We start from the raw sequence: 23,437 nt of genomic DNA, 5'->3' as shown, positions 1-23,437 counted from the left end.
TAGTGAATAAACTCTGATACAATGTGTGGTTGTAATTCGGCTGTCACGAGAGGGAAAGTGGGATTTTTAGGACACTCGAGCCGAACATTAGCTTGTATAATGTTAGCTTAAAACCAGCTGCTGTTGTTCAGCCGGCTCATTGTCAGCTGTGTGTGGATGAGAGGATTGCATGTCTAATCTGCTGACAACAAGTAAGTGCGACAGTCATGAGTTAGAGCTCTGTTTTCAGTTCAGGGGATGAGGCTAGCAGTTAGGAGGAAGAGGATGATGTTTTATTAAGATGCCAGTCCTGCTGTCTCTTTCCTTCATGTTCAACTTCACATACTGTAAGCATGAGCCTTCACATCTTGAGCCTGAAGGTGCAGGTATGAATTAACATTTGCCTCCTAATGAATTCCTATGAGTTCTCTTTTCCCCGCCTTTGGCAAACTACACATGTGGCTGGTCTCTAGCTGAACAAATAAAATCTGATTTGGTGGAACCGAGATGTCCGTTTCGGCAACTGTGTTGAAGATAGCGAGGCAACATGACAGCTTCCACAAATTGGAGCCTGCTCCTATTTATTTTAATGGACTAATTCTAAGTTTATGAGAATGCATCAGTTTGTTGGAATTACATATTGCATGTAAGTACCCACTAATTAATGTTTATCTATGAGTAGAATCATTTTTGTAACTCAAAAAACAATAATTGCACCTTTAAATACTGATCAAATTGACAGCAGAGACTGCTGAAAGTTTATGTTGTTGCTGTTGAAGTTTATAGTCTAGTAACCTTAGGCTAATATGCATAAAGTTTTATAGAACAAAGTTGAACAAAGGCTCCCTTCTGTGAATAATCTTGTGCAAGAATACAGACAAACTACAGAAACATGAAACGTATCCTGAATTATGTTAGATAAAGTAAATATGAGATGGAGCAGCTTTTCTCAAAGACTCACATAAACACGAGGGAAACTTAACAATTTTTAATTCATATAATAGATACGCACCAAGGGAGTCTGTTGTAAAAATGTAACAGATTCTGATCAAAAAGAACTTCCTTTGAGGAGAATATCTTTCATTTTCTAGATGAAGGATTCTCTGACCACAATTCATAACAAGTACAGCATCCAAACCACAGCCCGATAAAACATTTAGATTTGTCTGAACGATGTCTTACGCTGAACCGAACTGAAACGAGGCAGCTATCTTACGGGATAACATTCTCATAAAAGCATCTATAATCGCTTGTATTGGTTATCACTTTGCCGAATGCCTTATATCTGCAACAAATCTGAGCAAAGCTCTGAGTTTCTCTGTGTCATTCATTACAAGCATAGACTTCTCACCCCAAAACAGCAGTACACAGCTGAGACGAACATAACAGCCGTCAGGATAATGAGACAGGTGACGAAGAAGCCGATCATCAGTCTGGAGCTGCAGACAACAAAGAGATTGGATGTATCTACTGCAATATTTATTACTCTGCAATTCACAGTCAGTGTGGCATCTGATAAGTTAACACTTTCTCTTTATAGTCTACAACCTTGTGCTAAATACTGTGGAAGTAAACATCTTACTCGTGGGTGTGACGGGAATGAATAACACCAAAGAGAAGAAGCATTAAGATTAAGAGGGTAAAAGCGATTATAAAAATAGATTAAATAACAAGGGACATGAGATGTGAGGAGGCAGCCTATGTGGGACTTTAAGGACAGGATTAAAAGACAAGAGAGGAGTGGTGAGATGAAAGTACTGAGGAGAAAGGTTAATAAAGAGGCAGGCTAAAGAAGATCAATACTAAGAGATGGGCAGGGAGAAACCTCTGAGTGCAGTTTGCAAAAAAAGAAGAGAGAGAGGAGGGCTCGCTTTGAGACAAAATCTGACAGAGCTTTAAAATCTGGCCAGTGCTCGGGTGCAATTATGCTAATTTTGATCTGATATTCTTTTTTATTACTCATCATCTTTTATTACTCCTCTATTCAGTGATTCATCTTTATAAGTCCTGTTTTAAGGATAAAGGCTGAAGAATTTGGAAGAGAACTTGGAACAGACAGCATTAAGACTAAAGCTGTGCCGAGTTTTGTAAGGCTCCAAAGCCTGAACGCACACACTGACCACTAACAAAGACATAGTTTCTAAACAATTTATTAAAACGCATGTATTAGTGCTTATGAAATATAAGGAGATAGTTATATTTGCCTAATAAAGACAGCTTTTGGGATTATACCATGGGAGTACTATTTAGAAGACCAAGCAATTCAGTTTCAACTTGGAGCAACTTCTTATATATACACCCACTGGCCACTTTATTAGGTGCACCTTGCTAGTACCAGGTTGGACCCCCTTTCGACTTCAGACTGCCTTAATTCTTCATCACTATCAGCCTGAACTGATGATGCAGCACAGCACAGATCATGTTAACACCAAATTTGATGTTCCAGCAGAAACTGAGACTCATCATACCAGGAAGCACTTTTCGGTTTTCTTCGGTAAGCCTGTGGGAACTCCAGCCTCAGTTTCTTGCACTCAGCTAACAGGAGTGGCACATTGTGTGGTCTCTAAATTTACAGTCCATCTGCTTTTAGTTTTAATGTGCTGTGAGTTTAGTGATGCTTCTTGGTTTTAACGACTGGTTATTTAAGCCTTAATATCAGCTTACCATTCTCCTCTGGCCCCTGGCGTCAAGTTCTCCCAGAGAACTTCGGCTCACTGGATAATTTCTCTATTTTCAAAGCATCCCGTGTTAGCAGATTCTCAAATACTCAGACCAGCAACATTCGGAGCCACCTTTTATCCCCATTTGATGCTTCTTTGAAGTTCAGCAGGTCGTCTTGACCGTGTCTAAATGCCTAAATGCTGATTGGATGATGAGATATTTGCATTAACAAGCAGCTGAACAGGTGTACCTAATAAAGTGGCAAATGTTGACCTACCCAATTTTGATTGTGTAAAGCAGTAGTTCTCAAACTAGGCCTTGGAGACGCCGGGGGTCCAAAGCCCATGGCCATGAAGTTCACAAAATAATTTGCAATGAATATTAAAATTGTGCTGCATTATTAAAAACTGCATTTAGACCAAAAGGAATATTGATTACCCCGTCCCACCCCCACATTATCTTTTATGTATATTAAGAAAAACCTTTAGTAAGAAGTGCTCTTTCTCCAAAGTTCTAGTCCTAAAAGTTTATCTGATTTTAATATATAAATGAATCGTGTGGCCGTTTAAGCTCACTTTGTGTACTCTGCACTTATTTATTTCATACATTTGAGCTACAATTGTTTAAACTGTAATCAGAGTAAACTTTTCAAAGTTGTGAAGTAAATCTCAAACTTCCACGGTCCTATCTGTGTATTATTTCCAAGTGTTGACTCACGGTGGCACGATGACAATCTGGATGAAGCAGATGAAGAGAAAGACGAGGGAGGCGCAGGCCACATAAGCCCCAAACCTGGAGTCCACCTGTTTGGAGTACTGCAGGAGGGAAGGAAACAGCAGTTCAGTGACACAGACTTTTCTTACATTCTGTCCCTCTGACGGCATGAGGGGTGAAAAACATACAAAACAACCAACGAGATAAAAAAGTATGAAAAGTCTGACTCAATTATGTCTCTCTGGGTATTTTGGAACGAGTACGTCAACACCACAGACGCTTGTAGCAGAGCTGTACTCGAGTCAGACATAAATCACAAAAATGACGAGTTCACACTTGACATGGGTTTAACTAGTGTAAGCCTCGACTTTTATTTATTTCTCTAAATACTTCCTCTTCATTCGGAGAATCTGGGAACAGCTGACATTTAGCGCAGATGACATTTAACTCCGTCAAGATTTGAGGCTGCTTTGAAATCCCATTTGAAATTAGAAAGCACGAGCTTGAAATACTCAAGCTTTGAACCAGTCAATAAAAAATTAGAAAAATAAAGACAACAAAATGTAAAAATATGACAAGAGTTTGAACAGTTGATTCTCACGAGCCTGCAGAGCACAGCCATAATTTGTTCGTGCAGACGTAAATTCTGACTTAGACTTTCGTATGTGAGAACAATGGCTGAAAGACAGTGAGGTTTTCAAGTGAGTATTGATATTTCAAAGCTGAAAAGATTGTTTCGTGATGTTTGTTGAAGTTTAAAAAAGAAAAAAAAAATTGGTTATTGGCGTTTTACAGCTGAAAAGAAAACCATATCCCGATATCAAAAAACTACTTACAATCCTTAAAAATGAAAGAAATCTTAGCAACTGATCCGTGTCTGGCATGTGCAGCGGCTACTCAGCTGCTATCCTGCAAAAAGTTTATTTTACTGGATAAACTCTAAGTTGAAATACTCCTTCTGTATGGCCAAGAGAAACTTGTTTCTCCAAACTTGGAGATATTGCTGTGCCTCAAAATCAAACTGTGGATCAACAGGATTTAAAGATTGTACACGAGCCTAAAGGCAGAAGTGGTCTGACAGACATGGAACTGGAGGCTCTCCAAAATTCCTTCAGATCTCGCTTTCACCGTACACGAAGCAAAAACTCTTTTTCCCTTTTTCCTCCCAAATTCCTTTTATAACAACCCAGCTGCAAACCTCTTCTCAGCCTGCCATTCACTGTCTGAAGCAGTTTCTCTTCTCCATTTAAACCCCTGCTTCCTCTCTTTCTGTGTTATACTTTGCTTTTGAGTGACTTCCCAGAGGGACCGAAAAAGAGAGAGCTTTTTGCACAAAGAAGATTGCTTGTCACGGCCAATTATCTTTTGCTATATTGGCAGTTGGACTTTGTGTGTCCGCGTGTGTGCGCGTCTAACCTTTTTCTCCAGGTCAGGCTCTCTAAAGGTGAGCAGGAATTTCTTGACGTGTTCCGAGCGCAGACGGTCGATGCTGCGCGCGTCAATGGCCCGTCCCAGAAACTCATCCACCTCGTCCTCTGGGTTTAGGTTTTCCTGTGTGTTTCTGAAAATAAAATGCCTGAATAAAACAAGAGGAGACTGATTGACATTTACATTTCATGCCGAGTCAACAAAGACTGTTTGGCTTTACTGCAGCTAAACTTTTTGATCCACTGCTTTCTTAAAGAACTTGTCTGAAAATCAAGCCAAAAGACTTTCTTAATAACTATTGACTAAACAGAAGTTTACTAAAACTGTTCGAGGGTCACCTTAACAACCCACTGTAACCTGAGGTGTAGCTGCAAATAGGAAATCATACACAGTGCTGCGATCTGATTTCTTAGGGGCTTTTTTTTGCATACATCATCAAATTAGTTTGATGATCAGAGATAAGCTTTCTTTTTGAAAGTTGACTTCAATTCAATTCAAGGCCTGATTACTACAAGACCTGAAGAATTAAGAAATCCCTGTTTGACAAAGTGAGGCAGACTCAGAGATCTTAAAAAATGGCAACACAATCATGCCACAGTCTAAAGAAACTCAAGAACAGATAAGTAAGTGATTGTCATCCATCAGTCTGCAAAGGACTACAAGGCTATTTCAAAGGCTTTGGGACTCAAGTGAACCACAGTGAGAGGCATTATTCAAAAAATGAGCAGTGTTGGGGAGTAACGGAATACATGTACCGCCGTTACGTATTTAAAATACAAAATATGAGTAACTGTATTCCATTACAGTTACCGTTTAAAAGGGTGGTATTCAGAATACAGTTACTTTGTTGAAATAAATGGATTACACAGCAGTACTTTCCTGTTTCATATTGTCGCGGGTCAGGACTGTTTGGGTTTTGTTTGTTTGTTTGTTTGCTACGTTCTGTTGTTCCAGGCGGCAGCGTTACGGTTACCATGGTTACAGGGTGACGCGCTCTCTTTGTGACTGTGTTTCCTGGGTGAGAGAGCACCTTTTTTTGTTGTTGTTGTTGTGCTAAGCTAACAGGCAGAATGCTACAAGCATAGCTCTAAAGAATGTAGCATCACGGGCAGTGTAGTCCGTGCTGCAGGGAGAATGGACTGCCATACACGTTATGTGTCTGTGAGTGCGAGGAGGGAGAAAAAGGAGAGTCGAAAAGTAGTTATCGTAGCAGAAACGGGAGCTGGAAGCATGTAAATATAATAATAACCACTGCAGCCAAGAAGAGTGCCTGACGAGCCCAGTTGTAAGTAAGATATTAAGACTCGACTGTACGCTGTGTTCGTGTTTTCCTCCGAAACAATAAGTTCCGTTGGAGCAGCCTTTCAACGCCTCTCTCTGTCTCTGGCAAGCAAACTTGACCCAGACAACAAAGTAAAGCTATTTTTCGGCTACGAGCCCAACACAGAACCGACGTATTAGCCAGAGGTCCTTTACTACGGTTCAGACCCGCGGAACTTCAGTAATAGTAATAAATCACATTCATGTAGTTGTAAACAGCATGATAATATATTAAGTAATCGAAAGTATTCAGAATAAGTTACTCTTATTGAGTAACGTAACGGAATACATTACAAAATACATTTTGGGGCATGTATTCTGTAATCTGTAATGGAATACATTTTAAAAGTAACCTTCCCAACACTGAAAATGAGAACATGGAAACAGCGGTGAAGCTTCCCAGGAGAGGCCAGCCTAACAAAATTACTCCAAGAGCACATAGGCAACTCATCTGAGAGCTCATTAAAGAACCCAGAACACCATGTTAAAAACATCTAAAGGTCAGAGTTCATGATTCACAATGACAAAGAGACAAGACAAAAATAGCACCCATGGGAGAGTCCCAAGAAGTAAACAGCTGCTGATCAAAATGGAAACAAAGACTCATCTCACATTTACCAAAAATCGTCTTGATGATCCCAAAGGCTTTTGGGAAAAGATTCTGTGGACTGATGAGAGAAAATTTGAACTTCTTGGAAGCTTTGAGTCCCATTACAGCCGGCATAAACCTAGGCCCAGTCAAAATCTGCACTTAAATCTGATTGAGATGCTTTGGCATAACCTTAAACAGGTCAATCATGCTCAAACTCTCCTGGCTGAATTAAAATAATTCTGCAAAGAAGAGTGAGCCAACATTCTTCCACAGCAGTATGAAAGACTCATTGCCAGTTATTGCAAATGCATGATTGCAGTTCTTGCTGCCAAGGCTGGCGCAACCAGTTATTGGGTTTAAGCAGCAACTGCTTTTTCACGTATTGTCAGGTAGAGTTGGATAGCTTTTTTCCCTTAATAATTGAACTTATCATTTAAAAACTGTATTTTTTATTTCTTTGGGTTATCTTTGTCCAATATTAACATTAAGTGTGAAAACGATGGAAGAAACTGAGAAGTCAGGAAGATTTTTCACACCTCTGACCTGAAAGATCACTGCAGCCCTCAAACTTGAACAGTCAGATGAGACAATTTGTCTAAAAACAATCACTAAATCTGCAAAACGCAGATTCACCTACATATAAAATGCATTTGACGGTTAGTCTGGAATACTGTGTTTGGATTTAACAATACCCAGACATTGAGTGATTGGAGGCAGAATTTTAGGAGTTGTTAAGTAGTTAATTGGAATATTTTGTGTAGACATGTCTAACTTTAAAGGTTTTGTCTTTAAACACTTGTCAGTTTCAGTGCTGTACTGTAGCTCTAATCGGTGGCATTTGAGGCCTCAACAAATCAGAAAGAAAGGATTGGTTTGTCTCTACGATGTCAAGTCTTAATATACGTTACATTCACTGATTTTAAGACAGATGGAAACAGATTTCCAAACTGAGCTGTGACATCGTATCCAGTGTAGCAGTTGACGAAAAACCCAGCATGTACTTCCTCTCGACTCTAAAAACCTGTCAGTCTGCATAAGAAGTAAGATCTGTGCTGTAGCCTGCGGCAGAGGCAGAGGCTTGGATGCTGCAGCTCAGAACAAACTCACATATACAGAACTATTTGGAGGAGAAGAGGAGGACAGCTTCTCCATAAACGACAGCTCCTCTTTGATCACTGAGAGCCTTTGGCTTAACTATCCCTTCCTCTGCCCTTTTTTTTTTTGTAAATCTTGGATGAAACAGTTGATACTGCAACACATTAAGAACATAAACTCTGTCCAGCAGCAAAAGACTCATGGAGAGAATCAGAATTTAGACACTAGCACTCATGCAGGTGGATTATACGACAACTGCAAGCATTCATCTGCTAGAAGCGATCCTGGAACACGTTTAACCTGCCCTCCAAGAAACGTTAGATGACTTATCGATCAATGATGCTTAAAACTGTGATTGCAACCACCAAGCTCTGATAAGTTCATATATTGATGGACGCTGGCACACTTTTTTATTATCTTAGCTGTGTACACAACACATATTCAAGCTACAGCTGCATGATAAAGGGTTAAAGTGCAAATGCAGACTCCTGCATTACCTCTTCCATACAAAACTGCCCTAATTTTCACTTTGAACCTCCAACATGTTGAAAACTGAACTGAGCCTGGTTCTTCCTATTAAAAGGGAGTTTTTCCTTCCCACTGTCGCCTAGTACTTGCATAGGGGATTGTTTGATTGTTAAGGTTATCTCTGTATTATTGTAGGGTCTTTACCTTACAATATAATATGCCTTAAGGTGACTGTTATGATTTGGCACTCTGGCAAAACCGAATTGAAAACCCCCCCCAAAACATTTTAATTTAAACTGATCCTTTACCTGGACACTGACTCTCATACAAATCAAAGATCTTGCACATCATCTTATTATTATGCCATTTATTCTGACTTTCCAGTTAAAATTACCAGTGACAATCATATTTGTGTTTCAAAGTGCTTCTTCTTGTCTTTCAGCTCATTTTCAGGATCATTGCCTATCGTCTTGGGCAAAGCAAGAACAAATCCTCTAAGGTGGCACACAGACAAAACAACAAGCACAATGAGTCACTACTCACTTGTCTTTGGGGTCTTCAAAGCCCTGCAAGAGAGAAAGGACAACAGGAAATAGGATTTTTAGAGCAGCGCGTGGTAAAGGTGTTTAATCTTTTCAAACCAGATTGGTTCTGCTTTCTTTTTCTTTACAGCTAAACGCTCTTTTAATACAACTCAGAACAATCACATCAACATATCTGGTGATTCACTCAATGAAAGCATTTTTAAAATGATAAAATGAATAACAAAGCAAAAACATCCAATGTTCTGCAATATTTAGAAGTTGTCATTCTACATTAAATATCTGTCATTCTGCAATGTTTGGACTAAACTGCTTGACGATCAGTGTGTGCTCTGGCTGTTCTGACGGTGATTTAGAACAATTTTTTCAGAGACTTCACAGATAACAGCCAAAGCAATCTCCCAAGACATCTTCAGCTAATGAAAGGTACCTCAGCAACAACAACCCCCCAACACACACACACCCCACACCCACCCTTCGGACGAGTTATATCACTACAGTGGTTTAGATCCTTCCTGTGATTTTCGGGATTTATATACACCGCTTAGAGGCGGTTATTGCTTCGGTTGAACCTTGCTACAAATTATTTTAATTTTCTAATTTTCCTTTTCAAACTACATTAAGGAGCCTCAGCCTATCATCATTCCTCTGATTGAAGCTTGTTCAATTTAACTTCACAAATAATGAGCAACCGCAACGCTGCCATTAGACAGCTATTGGGGGGCCTGATGACATAATAATTACCCTGAGCCAAATGAAAAATACGCTTACAGGGAAAGGTTCGCTGTGGCTGGAAACCAGCAGACACGGGGGGAAAAAAAAATCACCCAGATCACTTCAGGTATGAACCGAATAAAAGACATTTGCATCTAACTCAGCTCAAGATTTGGACCGTTCACCCACTGTCAGCTCTATTCGGCGAGAAATGACGGCTATGATTGACGTGAAATTAAACATTTTTGGTAGGTTTTGAGTTTTTCAGCAGAGATAAACCGACAGAATGAGCAAAATAAGAAAGATGTAAGAAGTGGAGGCTTTGTTGTCGAGCAGAGGTAAACAAGACAAGTTTCAAATGTTATTTTCACCTGTTTGAAATGCAAAGATAGAATATGTCTATAAACAAACAGATGCAAAGCACACAACTTTAACACTTTGGGTGAACTGTCCTGCAAAACGATACAGTGTGCTGTGTCATGGAAAAAAATGTAATATATTTTTTAACCTGTTTTTCATTATGAAGTCACATTAATCATATTTTGTTACTCAGTTTATACTATGTTCAGATTGTCACTGTCATTAAACTATTTGGCCATATTACAGCATTACAGAATACCAGCTTGTAGATATTCAAATTGCTCTACCTCCCTCTTGTGGCGAAACACACAAATGACTATGCTGAAGAAATATTCAGCACAGCTAACCCCTGCATGAAAGTAAGGGGGAAAAAAATCAAATAGGAAAAAGTGAAAGGTAAAAACGAAATTATTTGCATTCCTGCCTGCTCCACTGCTTCCTGTTTGCAAAAGCAAGAGCCTGAATGGGCAGCAGGAGTAGAAGTACATGTGTAAAATCCTGAATACCTCCAAAGTCCATTCTGTGTCTGACAGACATAACCAGGTTTCCTCCTGGTCATATAAAAACCCTCCCTCATGCTCTCTGTGCATATTTGATTCCTTATTCTTTACAGCTCTGTTTCAAAGCTCGCTCCAGAGCTTGCTGTGATTAATGAAGACTATGGAGGTATGAAGATATGGGGTGAGAGAGTAATAGGCAGAAAGAAAACTGAGGCTGACAATGAAGGAAGGCAGAGCTGCAGCAAATAAAGTTGATGTCAAAGCGTTCGTGTTTCTGCAAACTTTTATAGGACTTTGGTGACACACTCATCTGATATTAGGAAAGAAAAACAACGCAGCTGCTGATGTGATGTCAGGACGAGTAATTGAACGTAGTCATCCAGGACGATGAGAGATAAGATGATTTTTGTGCTGAGCAGCCTTAGCTCTAAGTGCCAGAAGGATCCAATGTAAATCAATGCAGCATTAATTTGATGTTGTTTCTTTTTTTATGTGCACACTTGTTGTAGCATTTATGCTACACAGAGCTCCAAGTCAGCTACAGAGCCCCCTGTGGGTCACATAAAAATACAGAAAGTAATACTTAACTGTGCAGACAGTTTATTTTAATGAAAAGTAATCGTTTTAAAGCAGAACTGATGTTTCTTTCAAAATAAAAGCACACTGGTTAATACGGTCAATGGGGAGTTTGCATGTTCTCTCTGTACCTGGCGAACTCTCCTGTGCATTGCCTCGGTCCAGATGCTGTACCCCAAGTTGTTTCCAATGCTTTGGTCAGAGTGGGATTGTTACAAAGAACTAAGATGTAGAAAAGGGTGTTTGTATATTCACGAGAGAGGTAAGCTTATTGTTCTGTCTGGCTGTGCTCACAACCTGACATTACACTCATTTAGTAGACAGATCGATCCAAAATAACTTTTATAAAATGTGCTCAACCTACCTATAAACATGACCTAAATATTATTATAAAATATTTGTATCTGTTCTCATTCTATATGTCTGACATCAACCATTAAAGTGGTATTCTTGTTTTTTTTAGTCGTGCATCTCTATAACACTGAGTTCAGTACTTCCTTATGTCCAGATTTTGATTTTCCCGCATTGGAAGTGAATAAAAATATCCCACTGAAAGCTAAAAGATTTGCAACAAACGGCAAACTACAACTGTAAAGCAGCCTTTCCATTACAAAAGTGCAGTTCATTGATGATGCCACAAGCTGAGCAGGACTTAATAGGATGAGAAAACTACAGAAGCAGAAAAAAAAGCTGTGCTTGCTGTTATCTTTTCTGTTGTGGTTATCAGATTGATTCATCTTGTTATGTGGAACTAAAAGAAAAGGCAGATCTCGTTCTCTCTCTGAGATGTTCCCAAGCATAGCAAGATATTACAAGAAAAAAATAAACCCGTTTTGCTTCTTGTGATCACGAGATGCGTGCGGACAGCTTGGTAGCCGTGAAGACGACCTGGCTGTTTGATTCAGGGACTAAGTACGGGTTTGTTCTCCGGGGCGCTACAATTGATAGATTAGATCAACACTGAATTTTCTGTATTACAAAAGGTGAGAAGGCTCAGCAAGAATAAAACACACGCTGCTACTTTTAAGTGGAGTAGAGATTAATCAGCCTGATGCACGTCAATAATAGGCTAATTATATGCATGACCCATGAGGACAACAGCACAGGGAAGAAAAAACCCTTTTCATTCCTCATGTCAATGAAATCATTAACTTGTTATTGCGGGAAAACCAGATTTGCTTTACAAGATATTTAACCGCTTTTCACATGATAACATAATTACAAGCTGTTCTGATCTGATCTGAGAGAAAACTGCTCTTGATGTGAAAAAAATGATGGGATTCACCTTTTAATAGATACTTTTTGTGAATATTACCAATTTTAAAATAAAGCGTGTAGAACAGAATCCATTTCCCCAATATATAACAGCGCACATGTTGCCTGGACTTCATCGTCCTCTTTCCTGCCATAGATACAGTGAGAGGTGAGTGGATTGGGGATATAAGAAAAACAGGCATAGGTGCATCCATTCGCCAAGTGAGTCACTACATGCAGGCTCGGCTCAGCAGGAAGTGCTACGGTACGTAAATAACAATCAGTCTCGGTGAGGTTCCATCTCTCTGCCGTTGCTACATTTCCCGCTTAACTGCGGCCGCCTACATGTTGCTGTTGTCCCCCTTGCACGAGTGCTCCTGAGAGCCTCTTGGATCCAGGGGTAAGGTGTGAGAGGCGAAGTGAGCTGCTGCTTACCAGGACTGCAGATCTCAGGATTATTGTATTAACAACAGGTTGGCTTCATCACCAAATGAGAGCCAAGATGTGATATTGGCAGGAGAGTCACCTGGCTTTAGCACTCCAACAACACCAAAAACAGCAGCACTACAAAGCAGACCATTAGAATGCTTTTAATCTATCGATAAACATTTGTTTAAAAAAATCTTGTCTTACCATCCTCTTCAGATCTTTGGAGATCTGATTTCCACCTAAATGGTTGTAAAAGGGACGGTCGGTCCAGTGTCCACTGTTGTGGGTGACAGAGTTGGTCCTCTGCCGGTTCATTTTGGCAATCATGGCCTTTTCCTCTTTCTGTAAGACAGAAAAAGCAAAGACAGGTTTTAGAAATAAAATTTACACATACAAGTTCACACATTTTGCGAGAGTTATAATAACATATTTTAGGATTCATCACCTTTTATCAACTGCAAATTATATACTTGTGAATATCTCTTCTATCCAATAAGATAACGTTATCTCACAGTGCTGGCATGATTATCAGTCGTGCCAACACTGTCACCAAAACCTGCCATGAATGTTGCCTTAAGACGGAGTCATCTGCTACCAGTTTGTGAATGAAAGTGGTGAATCTGGGAATTCCATGTAATCGGTTTCTAAAAAAAAGCAATTAATTGGGACAAATCATCAAAAATCGAGCCTTGCTCCTGAATTAGGAAGTAGCTGTGTCAAGCTAAGCGTGTCCAGTGCTGAATGATTTTATTTGGTTGATGTAGGTTTGTTTGTCTGACACTATCTGAGGATGGGGGAACATAAAATAAACCCTCTTTTTACGGTATTCCCAGAGTATTTAAATGCAAAAATAAGCACACTCCTTGTGGAAAGCCTTCCTGTTACAGCTGCAACGGTTGGTCCACATCATATTTAAACCCTATGGATTAAGAAAGGAAAATATGAAGGCAGATGAGCAAATCCTTCTAGCAACGTTGAATGTCACATGACTTTCTCTGTGTTTGGTCACAGTTGATTATTGGAAATGTTTTAGATTAGCCCTTGCTAACTCTGATACATTTATAACAATGCACATCATCCTTGTTAATAATAAACAAGTAAAATAAGAAAAAATAAAAGAAATGAACAGGGGAAGTCAGCAAATTTGTAAGCAGATGATGATAAGGATGAAGGGCAGGGGAGGAAAAGAGAGCCTCATTTTTCATTATGCCTCTTTGTAGCATAACAGCCGCTACTTTGGTACAAAGAGGTGTGTGTGTGTGTGTGGATGCTGGAGTTCGAGCCAGGAGTGGTGGGATCATGATGTGAATGGCTTCACCGACAAAGATTTCATCCAAATATTTCAAATGTCGAGGGCCACTTTTAACTACGTCCGACAGCCAATTTCAACGAGACTCTCGTGGCAAGACATTCAGATGAGGCGGCTGATGTAACAGTTACATGACCTGGACTGACATCACACAGGAGACAAAACCATATTATATTTTTGCACACATGGAAGTGGCCCAGGTCAAATATATATCAGAAAAATATCAGAGGGTAATCTTCTCCTAAATGCAGAAGAAGTAAAAACATCCACCAAGTGTAAAACTGTTACACTGATGAAAAATATTCCTTTTCTCCTTCTGGTGTTGTGTTAAAAGCTGGTTTCCTGAGATGGTAATCTCTAGTCATTTTATTTCTTTTTACTTTTATTTCTAGATCTGCATCCTGGCTTTAGGATGTATTCACAAAAAAAAGGAAAGAAAAGATAAAAGTAACCAAAATAATTAGACTGCACAATCTTCCTTCTGTCTCCCAGCAATGAGCAGCAAAATAAGAAGACAATATCACTTCACATGATATGCTATCTATAGTCGCAGCTTGTGATGATGCTGGAGGACAGACAGCTGATAAAAGTCTGGTCATAAACAAACTTGAGCTCACGCAGCGAAGCAGAGACGAACTCACTCTTGGATGAAACAGATTCCCGGTTTATAACACAGACGATAAAACGATCAGTTTTTCAGATTCTGTGATCTAGAGAAATGTCACATACGGTGATTCAGTGGAATTCTGGGATGTTACATTATACTTTTTCAACCTTGACAGACGTGTGCTGTTGACCCTTGACCTCATCTTTAAATCGTGTCAGGCTAATTTATTACATTATATAGGTCAACAATGGGTTTCCTTGAAATTTAAAATTATTATTGAAAAATTCTGCAGCTACTAAATGTCAAACAGGAGTAAAAAGACATAAGAGCCATAAGAATAAACAATAATGTGTCCCACTATAAGCCATAAATTACAGCTCACAGAGTTTCTTTTCTGCCCCCTCGTGTTTAATAATCAGTTAATGCCACTTTAAATCACTTTAATGTATTTTTGATGTATATAGTTGTACTATAAACAGTAATAAGTGAAATACCCTTTTCTGACTGCAGCCCACAATGAGGTAGGTTTCTATGTTGTGCTTCTTCAGGTAGGCATTTCTTTCTCCTCCTGTTCCCGGTTCCACATCATAGTCCCCATTCAGGTAATTCAGAGTGGCTTTAGTTATATGGATGCGCCTAAAATGAGAACCACACACACACACACACACACACACACACACACATTGATTATTCAGACACTGTATATTCATATCTACAACTCTGTGGGCTGTTAAATATAACAGTTTTAGCAAAATTGGTTACAACTCTATTTGGCAAACCCAGCTTTTGTTGATAGTGGAAAATATAAAACATTAAATGTTTAAATTGAGATATTTTAAACGTGAAAAATATTAGCACATTTTTCATTAAACATCTCAAAATAAGTTGGAGCGGGGGAAACAAAAACGCTGAAAATGTAAGTGTTACTAAAAAGCAACAGCTGGTTATCAAAGAACATCTTCAGAGTTTCTCAGAAGTGAGGATGAGCAAAGCTTCAGCGATGTGCAATAAGTTGTAACCATGAAATCACTGCATGGGCTTAGGAGGCATTGTTACTCGTCCCATTGATACATGCTTGCTAAAGTGTTTTTACGCAAAGAAGAAGCCACATATGATCATCCAGAAACACTGCTGTCTTCTCTTAAAAATGTACTGAGACGAAATGGAAAACTGTTCTGTGGTTGGGTGAATCAAAATTTGAAATTCTCTTAGGAAAACAGTGACACCACATCCTCTCGGCTAAAGAGGAGAGGAACCCTCCACCTTGTTATCAGCACTCAGTTCCAAATACTTAATCTCTGCCGGTAAAACTCCAGCTGGTCCTCCTCAGTTCCCAGACGGTTGTTAAAAGAAGAGGGGATGCTACACAGTGGTAAATGTTTTTAGACGTTTTGCTCCTAACAAATGTTAAATGAACTAATACTTTGGCACATGCCACATTTTCTCAACATAAACAGGTTTATCACATTTGCAGATGATTCAATTATTTTTCTTCTTTAAGTTTTACACAACATCCCAACTTTTTTTAGAGTAGGGCAGTCTGAACTTGAATATCATTGGAGAGACATACCCTGCTTTGCCTCCCGCCTCCATGTGATTGGCCAGCGTGACATCATTGGACCACACATCAAACTGCCACTTCCTGAGTCCCAGCACGCCGCAGTGCACACGGCCACTGTGAATGCCGACGCGCATGTTAACGTTGACCCCTGTCACCTCACGCACCAGCCTGCAAATAAAAACAGATAGCATTTTTAAGAGATAATTTACAAGTTAAGCTTTTTCGTCACCAGTGTGTTGATGTTAGGGTATCCCAGGGATCACCTTTTTTTCCAGTGCATCTTATATCTCTGCTTTTGCTTGCAAGCAACTTCCTGTTTCATCATTTTAATCCCTACATGCATACCGGATCGTTTTGACAGAGTTGTCCGTAAACTCATAAATGTCCATATATGTCATCCAACACTTTGGGAATCATAACTTTCATAAACGAATGCCTGCATAAAACTGAAATCCAGGTTACATGCTACGAAGAAAATGGAAATTATGTGATTTGGGTGAAATTGCTCTTTAACAGCAAATGTATTTCATTTTTCTGCAACAAGAAGGACAACCACAGACATTTAGCCTAATCTGAGGATTATTAATCTGACTCAACAATAATCATCTTAAAAACTGACAGAGAATATTTCTGACTGTGAAGTTGCAAAGAGGCACTGACAACAGCTGACAACATGGTCACAAACTGTTTTTAATGGTTTCTGGAAATAAAGTGATGTTATTCATTACTACTTTCATATGTGGCAAAGTACAGGGTGGGCCATTTATATGGATACACCGTAATAACATGGGAATGGTTGGTGATGTTAAAGTTCTGTTTGTGGCACATTAGTATATGTGAGGGGGCAAACTCCTCAAGATGGGTGGTGACCATGGTGGCCATTTAGAAGTCGGCCATCTTGGATACAACTTTTGTTTCTTCAATAGGAAGAGGGCCATGTGACACATCAAACCTGTTGGTAATGTCACAAGAAAAACAATGGTGTGCTTGGTTTCAACGTAACTTTATTCTGTCATGAGTTATTTAAAAGTTTCTCTTTGTTCACAGCCATTGACATGTCGAAGAGGTTAACACGTGAGGAGCGGATCGAAATCGTGTTGATATCTGATGAACGCAGTAACCGGGTCATTGCAGCAGATTTCAATGCAAGACACCCTACGAGACCACCCATCTTCCATGCTACAGTCAGCAAACTGCTTGCTAAGTTTTGTTAAACTGGTTCAGTGTTGGATTTGCCAAAATGTGGACGCAAGAAAACTCACTAATGAAGAAACATCAGTGGCTGTCCTAGCTTCATTCAGCAAGAGCCCACAGCGTAGCACTCGCCGCATGTCACTGGAGAGTGGCATTAGTCGAACATCCCTTCGGCAGATATTAACTACTCAGAAATGGCTCCCTTACAAACTCCAGCTACTGCAGCATCTCAACGAGGATGACCCAGATCGGCGGACAGAATTTGCAGAATGGGCAAAACAAAAATTGGAACAGGACCCTCAGTTCACGCAGAAGATTTTGTTCAGTGATGAGGCAAACTTTTCTGTGAATGGTGAAGTTAACAAACAAAACCACCGCTATTGGTCTGACACTAACCCACATTGGATGGATCCCTCCAAGACTGCTGGAACAACAAAAGAGATGGTTTGGTGTGGTATATGGGGTACAATGATAGTGGGTCCATTCTTCATCAATGGAAACCTCAAGGCCACTGGATATTTGAAATTGCTACAAGATGACGTGTTTCCCTCTTTATGCACTGAAGCTGGCACGTTCCCTGAGTTCTTCCAGCAAGATGGTGCACCACCACATTATGGGTGCCAGGTCCGAGCATTCCTAGATGAACAGTTTCCTGGAAAGTGGATTGGTCGTCGTGGGCCAGTTGAATGGCCCCCAAGGTCTCCTAATCTGACCCCCTTAGACTTTTATCTTTGGGGTCATCTGAAGGCAATAGTCTATGGTGTGAAGATACGAGATGTGCAGCACCTGAAACTACAGATACTGGATGCCTGTGCTGGCATTTCTCCTGCGGTGTTGCTATCAGTGTGTGAAGAGTGGGAGAAGAGGGTTGCATTGACAATCCAACACAATGGGCAGCACATTGAACACATTTTATAAGTGGTCAGAAACTTGTAAATAACTCTTCTTGTGACATTACCAATAAGTTTGATGTGTCACATGGCCCTCTTCCTATTGAAAAAACAAAAGTTGTATCCAAGATGGCCGACTTCTAAATGGCCACCATGGTCACCACCCATCTTGAGGAGTTTGCCCCCTCACATATACTAATGTGCCACAGACAGGACTTAAATATCAGCAACCATTCCCATGTTATTACGGTGTATCCATATAAGTGGCCCACCCTGTATATGGAACATCAAATATAACTAAAACTGCATCTGGAAATCATCCATTTATTCATTTGCCCCACCTCTGTCTGCTATGTGCACATATTTAAGCATTTTAATTACAGACACAGATGCCTTGTTACAGTCAGGGGGCAACTTACGAGATAGCCTCTATCATGTCCAGCCCCATCTCCACACAGCAGTGGGCGTGGTCGGCCCTCGCCTCCGGCAGACCAGACACGCAGTAGTAGCAGTCTCCCAAAATCTTGATCCGCAGACAGTGGTTCTCCTGTCACGGGAAGCATGAGCACAAGAAAGAGCAACTTACTGGAGAGGTATCCTAGAAAATAAAGATGTTATTGCAATGGGTTTTAGAGTTACTTCACTTTTATGCAATTCACCGATGGTGGGAGACCTTTGGGAGCCAGTGAAACAAAGACACACAGCTATAACTGGATCCACCTTATGATATCCTCTCTTCATCTTTCACCTTACTATAGTATCTTGCAATTCAGTGGACAAAATACCTCAGTAGTTTCCAACTAAATCAAGTAGACAGAACTGAGGTAAGACAGGCCAAATCATATGACTGATAAATTATAACAAATAACAAAAGACTTCCTTTCCTGCTGTTGAATAAACTAATGATTTTTAAAGTTATTGTTGCACTGATAGAATAATTTCCTACCTAATCCTAAATATAAAACTTTTTACCAGAGTTCAGCTCAATGTTTTGTTTGTATATTCATGAACTTATTAGAAGCTATGAAAACCTGGTACTCAATTTCTTCATCCCCTTACTGGGACTTGTGCATTATTATAAATGTGATCTATTTTTCATTAGTGAAACAAAAACTGACAAAATCAATGTGATCAAACTAATAAAATCCCAAAAGTTCATCTTTTAGACATCTTTAGAATTTGGACAGCACGGCTAAAAAAAAAGTCCACCAGCTGTTTCCTGTGACCGCTAACTGCACAGTGATGATTTTGTTTGTTTCTTTTGACATTCAACAGTCATCTTTAAATCATTCCACTGGATTTAGATCAAGATCAGATTTTCCACAAATTATCCTTTTCTTTCTCTTGATTTGTTAAGCTTTGGGTGATGGCCTGCTGCCCTGACAGAATAAATAAATAAATAAAAATAAAAATCTTAATATCAGTTTGCTTTCATGTGATTGGAACTCCCCGAGGAAAGAAATTGGCCTCAAACCATGATGACCCTTCCTCTATGCTTTACACTTTCGAAGATTTTGTTTGTAGTTTGTAAATCTGCCCAACTATCTTTTATACATTTGTGATGTGATGATACCAAAATGTTTTAGTACACATTTCTGATGGTGTTTGGCTTTTAGTCCTTGTTTCTGTTTTTCTCCCCTGCTTCCCCTACAATGCTATGTAAAGTTCACGCCAAGATTTTTAGAGCTAAAACTAAACAAAACAATGAAACTAGATGAAAGAAGAAATAGCCTGAGATTGAGAATTTTTTTCTTTTGGCAAAACTTATTGTAACAACTTGCCTGACAAGTTTTTGATCCACATGTTTATTGAGACCATTACTGAGACTAGGAGTCAGTTGCTTTCAAAAAATTATCTATTTGTCATTCCAACACTTATGTCAATTTTCCTAAATTCTCTTTTATTAAATGAATGCAGAAATCCTGGTATTCCACAGAGTTCAGAAACTAGGATTTCCACAATAACCAAGTATAGATGCCTCACATTTGCCTTAAAACTTTTAACTTTTAGAATCATTTAACAGTGTGTGTGTTTGTTTCTGTGTGCGCATGTGTTTGTCTGTTGATCCTAAAGGCATAGGAGAATATAGTGTCTCGTGATGGCCACCTGAGTATCGCTCTAGCACATGGGACTGAGAAACTACAATGAGCTCCACTGTGTAAGAAGCACAGAAAGAGAATACGTGCGGCTGTGTGTGTCTTTGTGTGTTTGCAGAGACACAAGGTACCTCTGGCATGGACCTAAAAGTGTCAGTTGCAACCTGTCTGGTATATAATGCCGTTATTGGCGTTTCACTATGAAATATTAATTAGCTTTTCACCTTTTAGAAACAAATGGTATATATTGAGGTTTAGCTGAAAAAACAAAGATGTTTTTGTCTAAGAAAAAAGAAAAATCAATGTTCCTGAATGTGCGTCTATGAAACTGCGGTTCAGACATAAAACAGATGTTATGGTGTGCTTTCTAAACACTGGAACTCTGCGCTCACGTCTGTGTTCACAGCAGCATTCACTATGTATTTAATGACCTTTTCCAGCTGCCTCTAAGGTTACTTTACTAATTCCTGGTGTCTAAATACTGTGGACTACACATACATGCAGTTCTTGCACCTGTAACCAAACTGACCAAATCGATAATGATTTTCAGGCCAGCTGCAGAAAAGTATGAGTATTCAGTCTTTGTTAGAACTTGCCCGCACCGGCAGCATCAAAGATGATGCTTTTCTCTGAAAGCTTCATTCATTTTTAATGGAACACTGTGATCACTGAGCACGAGGGCTGCAGTTGCATTTGATTTGTTCTGAGTTTTCTGTATCAGGACCTCCTTTGTCTCCACGCGCTTAGAAATATTGTGGTGAATGCAGACCTGGAAAATAAGAACTATGCTGTTAAGCGCTATACCACCAATATTTTAGTAATACATTAACCAGAGAATGTATGAGTGTCCTACTGCATCGTTAGGGACACTTTGGGGAAGCTGGGAAATTTTGAAACTTTTGCTTTCACAGTATTTAAACAGTGGAGGAAATAATAATTTGATCCCCCGCTGAAGTTTGCTTGCTTACAAATAAATAAACAGTCTCTAATTTTTGTTGTAGTTTCATTTTCATAGAGAGTGACAGAATATCAACCAAAAATCCAGAAAAAAAGTACATTATATAAAATAAGTATTTGATCCCCAAGCAAAACTTGGTGGAGAAATCCTTGTTGACAAGCACAGCAGTCAGACATTTCTTGTAGTTGGTCGCCAAGTTTGCACAGAGGACGGTTTTTGGCTGACTCCTTTTTACAGAAATATTCTAAATCCTTTAAATTTCTTGGTTGCTGCTTGGCAACTGGAAGCTTTAGCTCCACAATTTACTTTAGTACTGAGGTCTGAAGACTCGCTCGGCCACCCTATGACCATCTTTAGCCACTCCACTGTTGCCATGGTACGCTTTGAGTCACTTTGGGTCATGCTGGAAGACTCATCCACGACCCATCTTCAGTGTTCTCATCCAAGATTTTACGGTACATGGCCCTGTCCGCTGGGCCCTCCGTGCGATGACGTCGTCCTGTATTCTTAGCAGGAAAAACAGTACAAAGCATAATGTTTCCACCTCTGTGCTTGACTGTGGGGATAGTGTTCTGTGGGTCATATTCAGCATTTCTCTTGCTGCAAACACAGTGGGTCAGGTTGATGCTGAAGAGCTCGATTTTGATTTAATCTGACAGCAGCACTTTCACCTTTTGTTGAGACTGAGGGATTTTCTGGTTGATATTCTGTCTACTCAAATATAATGGGCTGTTCCTTTCTTTGTCAGTGACCAAACTTATCCCAAAAATGATTTCCTCCTCTTTGTATATCATTCTTTTACTGCATTACTGAAATGATCCACTTTCACAAATGTAGTTTTGTACTTCAGGATAATGAAATTGGAGTCAGGTTTGTCTGACCACTAACAAATATCAGATAAAAGAATAAGGGCAAATATTTTCAGAATTAACACCCACTGGGCCTTTCGTTACACAGACATTTTTCCCCTGACCTCACATGCATCTCTTTTTCATACCTTAGCTCCTCTTTCTTACAGAGAATGCGAGCAAGAAGTGCACAGAGGAATCAAACAATGAAAAAGCCCCAGCTCCAACGGCAGCTTCAGGGGCCTCAGTTATTTTTATGTCCAAGTGTAGCATTTGTATGAGACATCCTTAGATGAAAACTACATATCCTCTCATCGCTTCTTGTCTCCTTAAAGCGAAATGAATAGAAGGTCCTGTCTGATTGCCGAGAAGAAATGAATTAGCCGTTAATTAATATCAGTGCTTTTCTAAGTTCTTTACTGTTTTCAGATTTGTAATTTGGATACATTTAAACTGTCCTCAAAATGAAAGAAACTTTTTTCTTTTATCATACCTATAGGAAGTGTGCATTGATGCATTTATCTGTCCTGCTATATTTTACATTTTTATTCTTCATATTTTGCAACAACACAGGCAGGAGCTGTTTAAGGCCATCACCCAGATTACACGGCTATCTTTCCTCTCTGTGTTGTTTACACATAAAAACCTGCAGGTCAGTGTCTGTTTAGTCAGAGGTGAGGGTGAGCTAAACACACACAAACAGACGAAGAGACATCAGATGAGACGAAGCACTTTGGCTGCATTCACCAACAATCAGGCAATGAGCCCCACTGTGGGTTCAGCTTTGTAGGACCTTACATATTATATATATATTATACTTCCATGTATGCTTGCACACGTTTCCAATGAATCACTGCAGCTATTTCTCATTTTCCTATCAAAAGACTTTTGCACAGCTCTTTACATATACATGCAAGCGATTACATCCTTACCGCTGCCAACTTGTCAAAGCGGGCGAACAGTTCATTGAGAGTCATCACCAGCTCCTGTGCTGTGCACTGCGATGCCAGACTGGTGAAACCCTCAATGTCCGCAAATAAGATGCTGCAGAAAGAAACACAAAGACAAAAGAGACAGAATTCATTCAGAAAAGCCTTTTTCTCATTCCCTGAATTCTCTATACTGAAGTGATTTCCCTGCTGACCACACTTTTACCTGAAGAGGCAGAAAAACACGATACTGCATGCTAACAAAAATGAGCAAAGGGTATCTTTGAGTACTACTTTTCACATCCCTGTGATGAACTTCACTACAAAGTATAAATCCACGGAAATCCAGTGAAAGCTAAAATAATTCTTCTCTGGAGATATGTGGAAATGTTTTTTCAAACCACTAATGGCTT

At 39.6% G+C, this 23,437-nt stretch overlaps 1 protein-coding gene across 1 annotated transcript in view; it reads right to left on the bottom strand.

Annotated features, from left to right (window-relative positions):
• Nucleotides 1–23,437, bottom strand: part of adcy5 (adenylate cyclase 5) — a 92,225-nt gene that overhangs the window by 10,173 nt on the left and 58,615 nt on the right. The window contains exons 4-12 of the mRNA XM_026143873.1: nt 23,028–23,139; nt 18,613–18,740; nt 16,119–16,277; nt 15,043–15,184; nt 12,837–12,974; nt 8,801–8,823; nt 4,771–4,915; nt 3,358–3,455; nt 1,331–1,418 (exon numbers count right to left, since the gene is read on the bottom strand). Coding sequence (XP_025999658.1) covers nt 1,331–1,418; nt 3,358–3,455; nt 4,771–4,915; nt 8,801–8,823; nt 12,837–12,974; nt 15,043–15,184; nt 16,119–16,277; nt 18,613–18,740; nt 23,028–23,139 — 1,033 coding nt within the window. The remainder of the gene's footprint in view (nt 1–1,330; nt 1,419–3,357; nt 3,456–4,770; nt 4,916–8,800; nt 8,824–12,836; nt 12,975–15,042; nt 15,185–16,118; nt 16,278–18,612; nt 18,741–23,027; nt 23,140–23,437) is intronic.

Source organism: Astatotilapia calliptera, chromosome 16, assembly GCF_900246225.1.
Source record: "Astatotilapia calliptera chromosome 16, fAstCal1.2, whole genome shotgun sequence".
NCBI lineage: Eukaryota > Metazoa > Chordata > Actinopteri > Cichliformes > Cichlidae > Astatotilapia > Astatotilapia calliptera.
The sequence above is the reverse complement of the archived record's forward strand: the minus strand, read 5'-3'. Positions and strand labels throughout refer to the sequence as shown.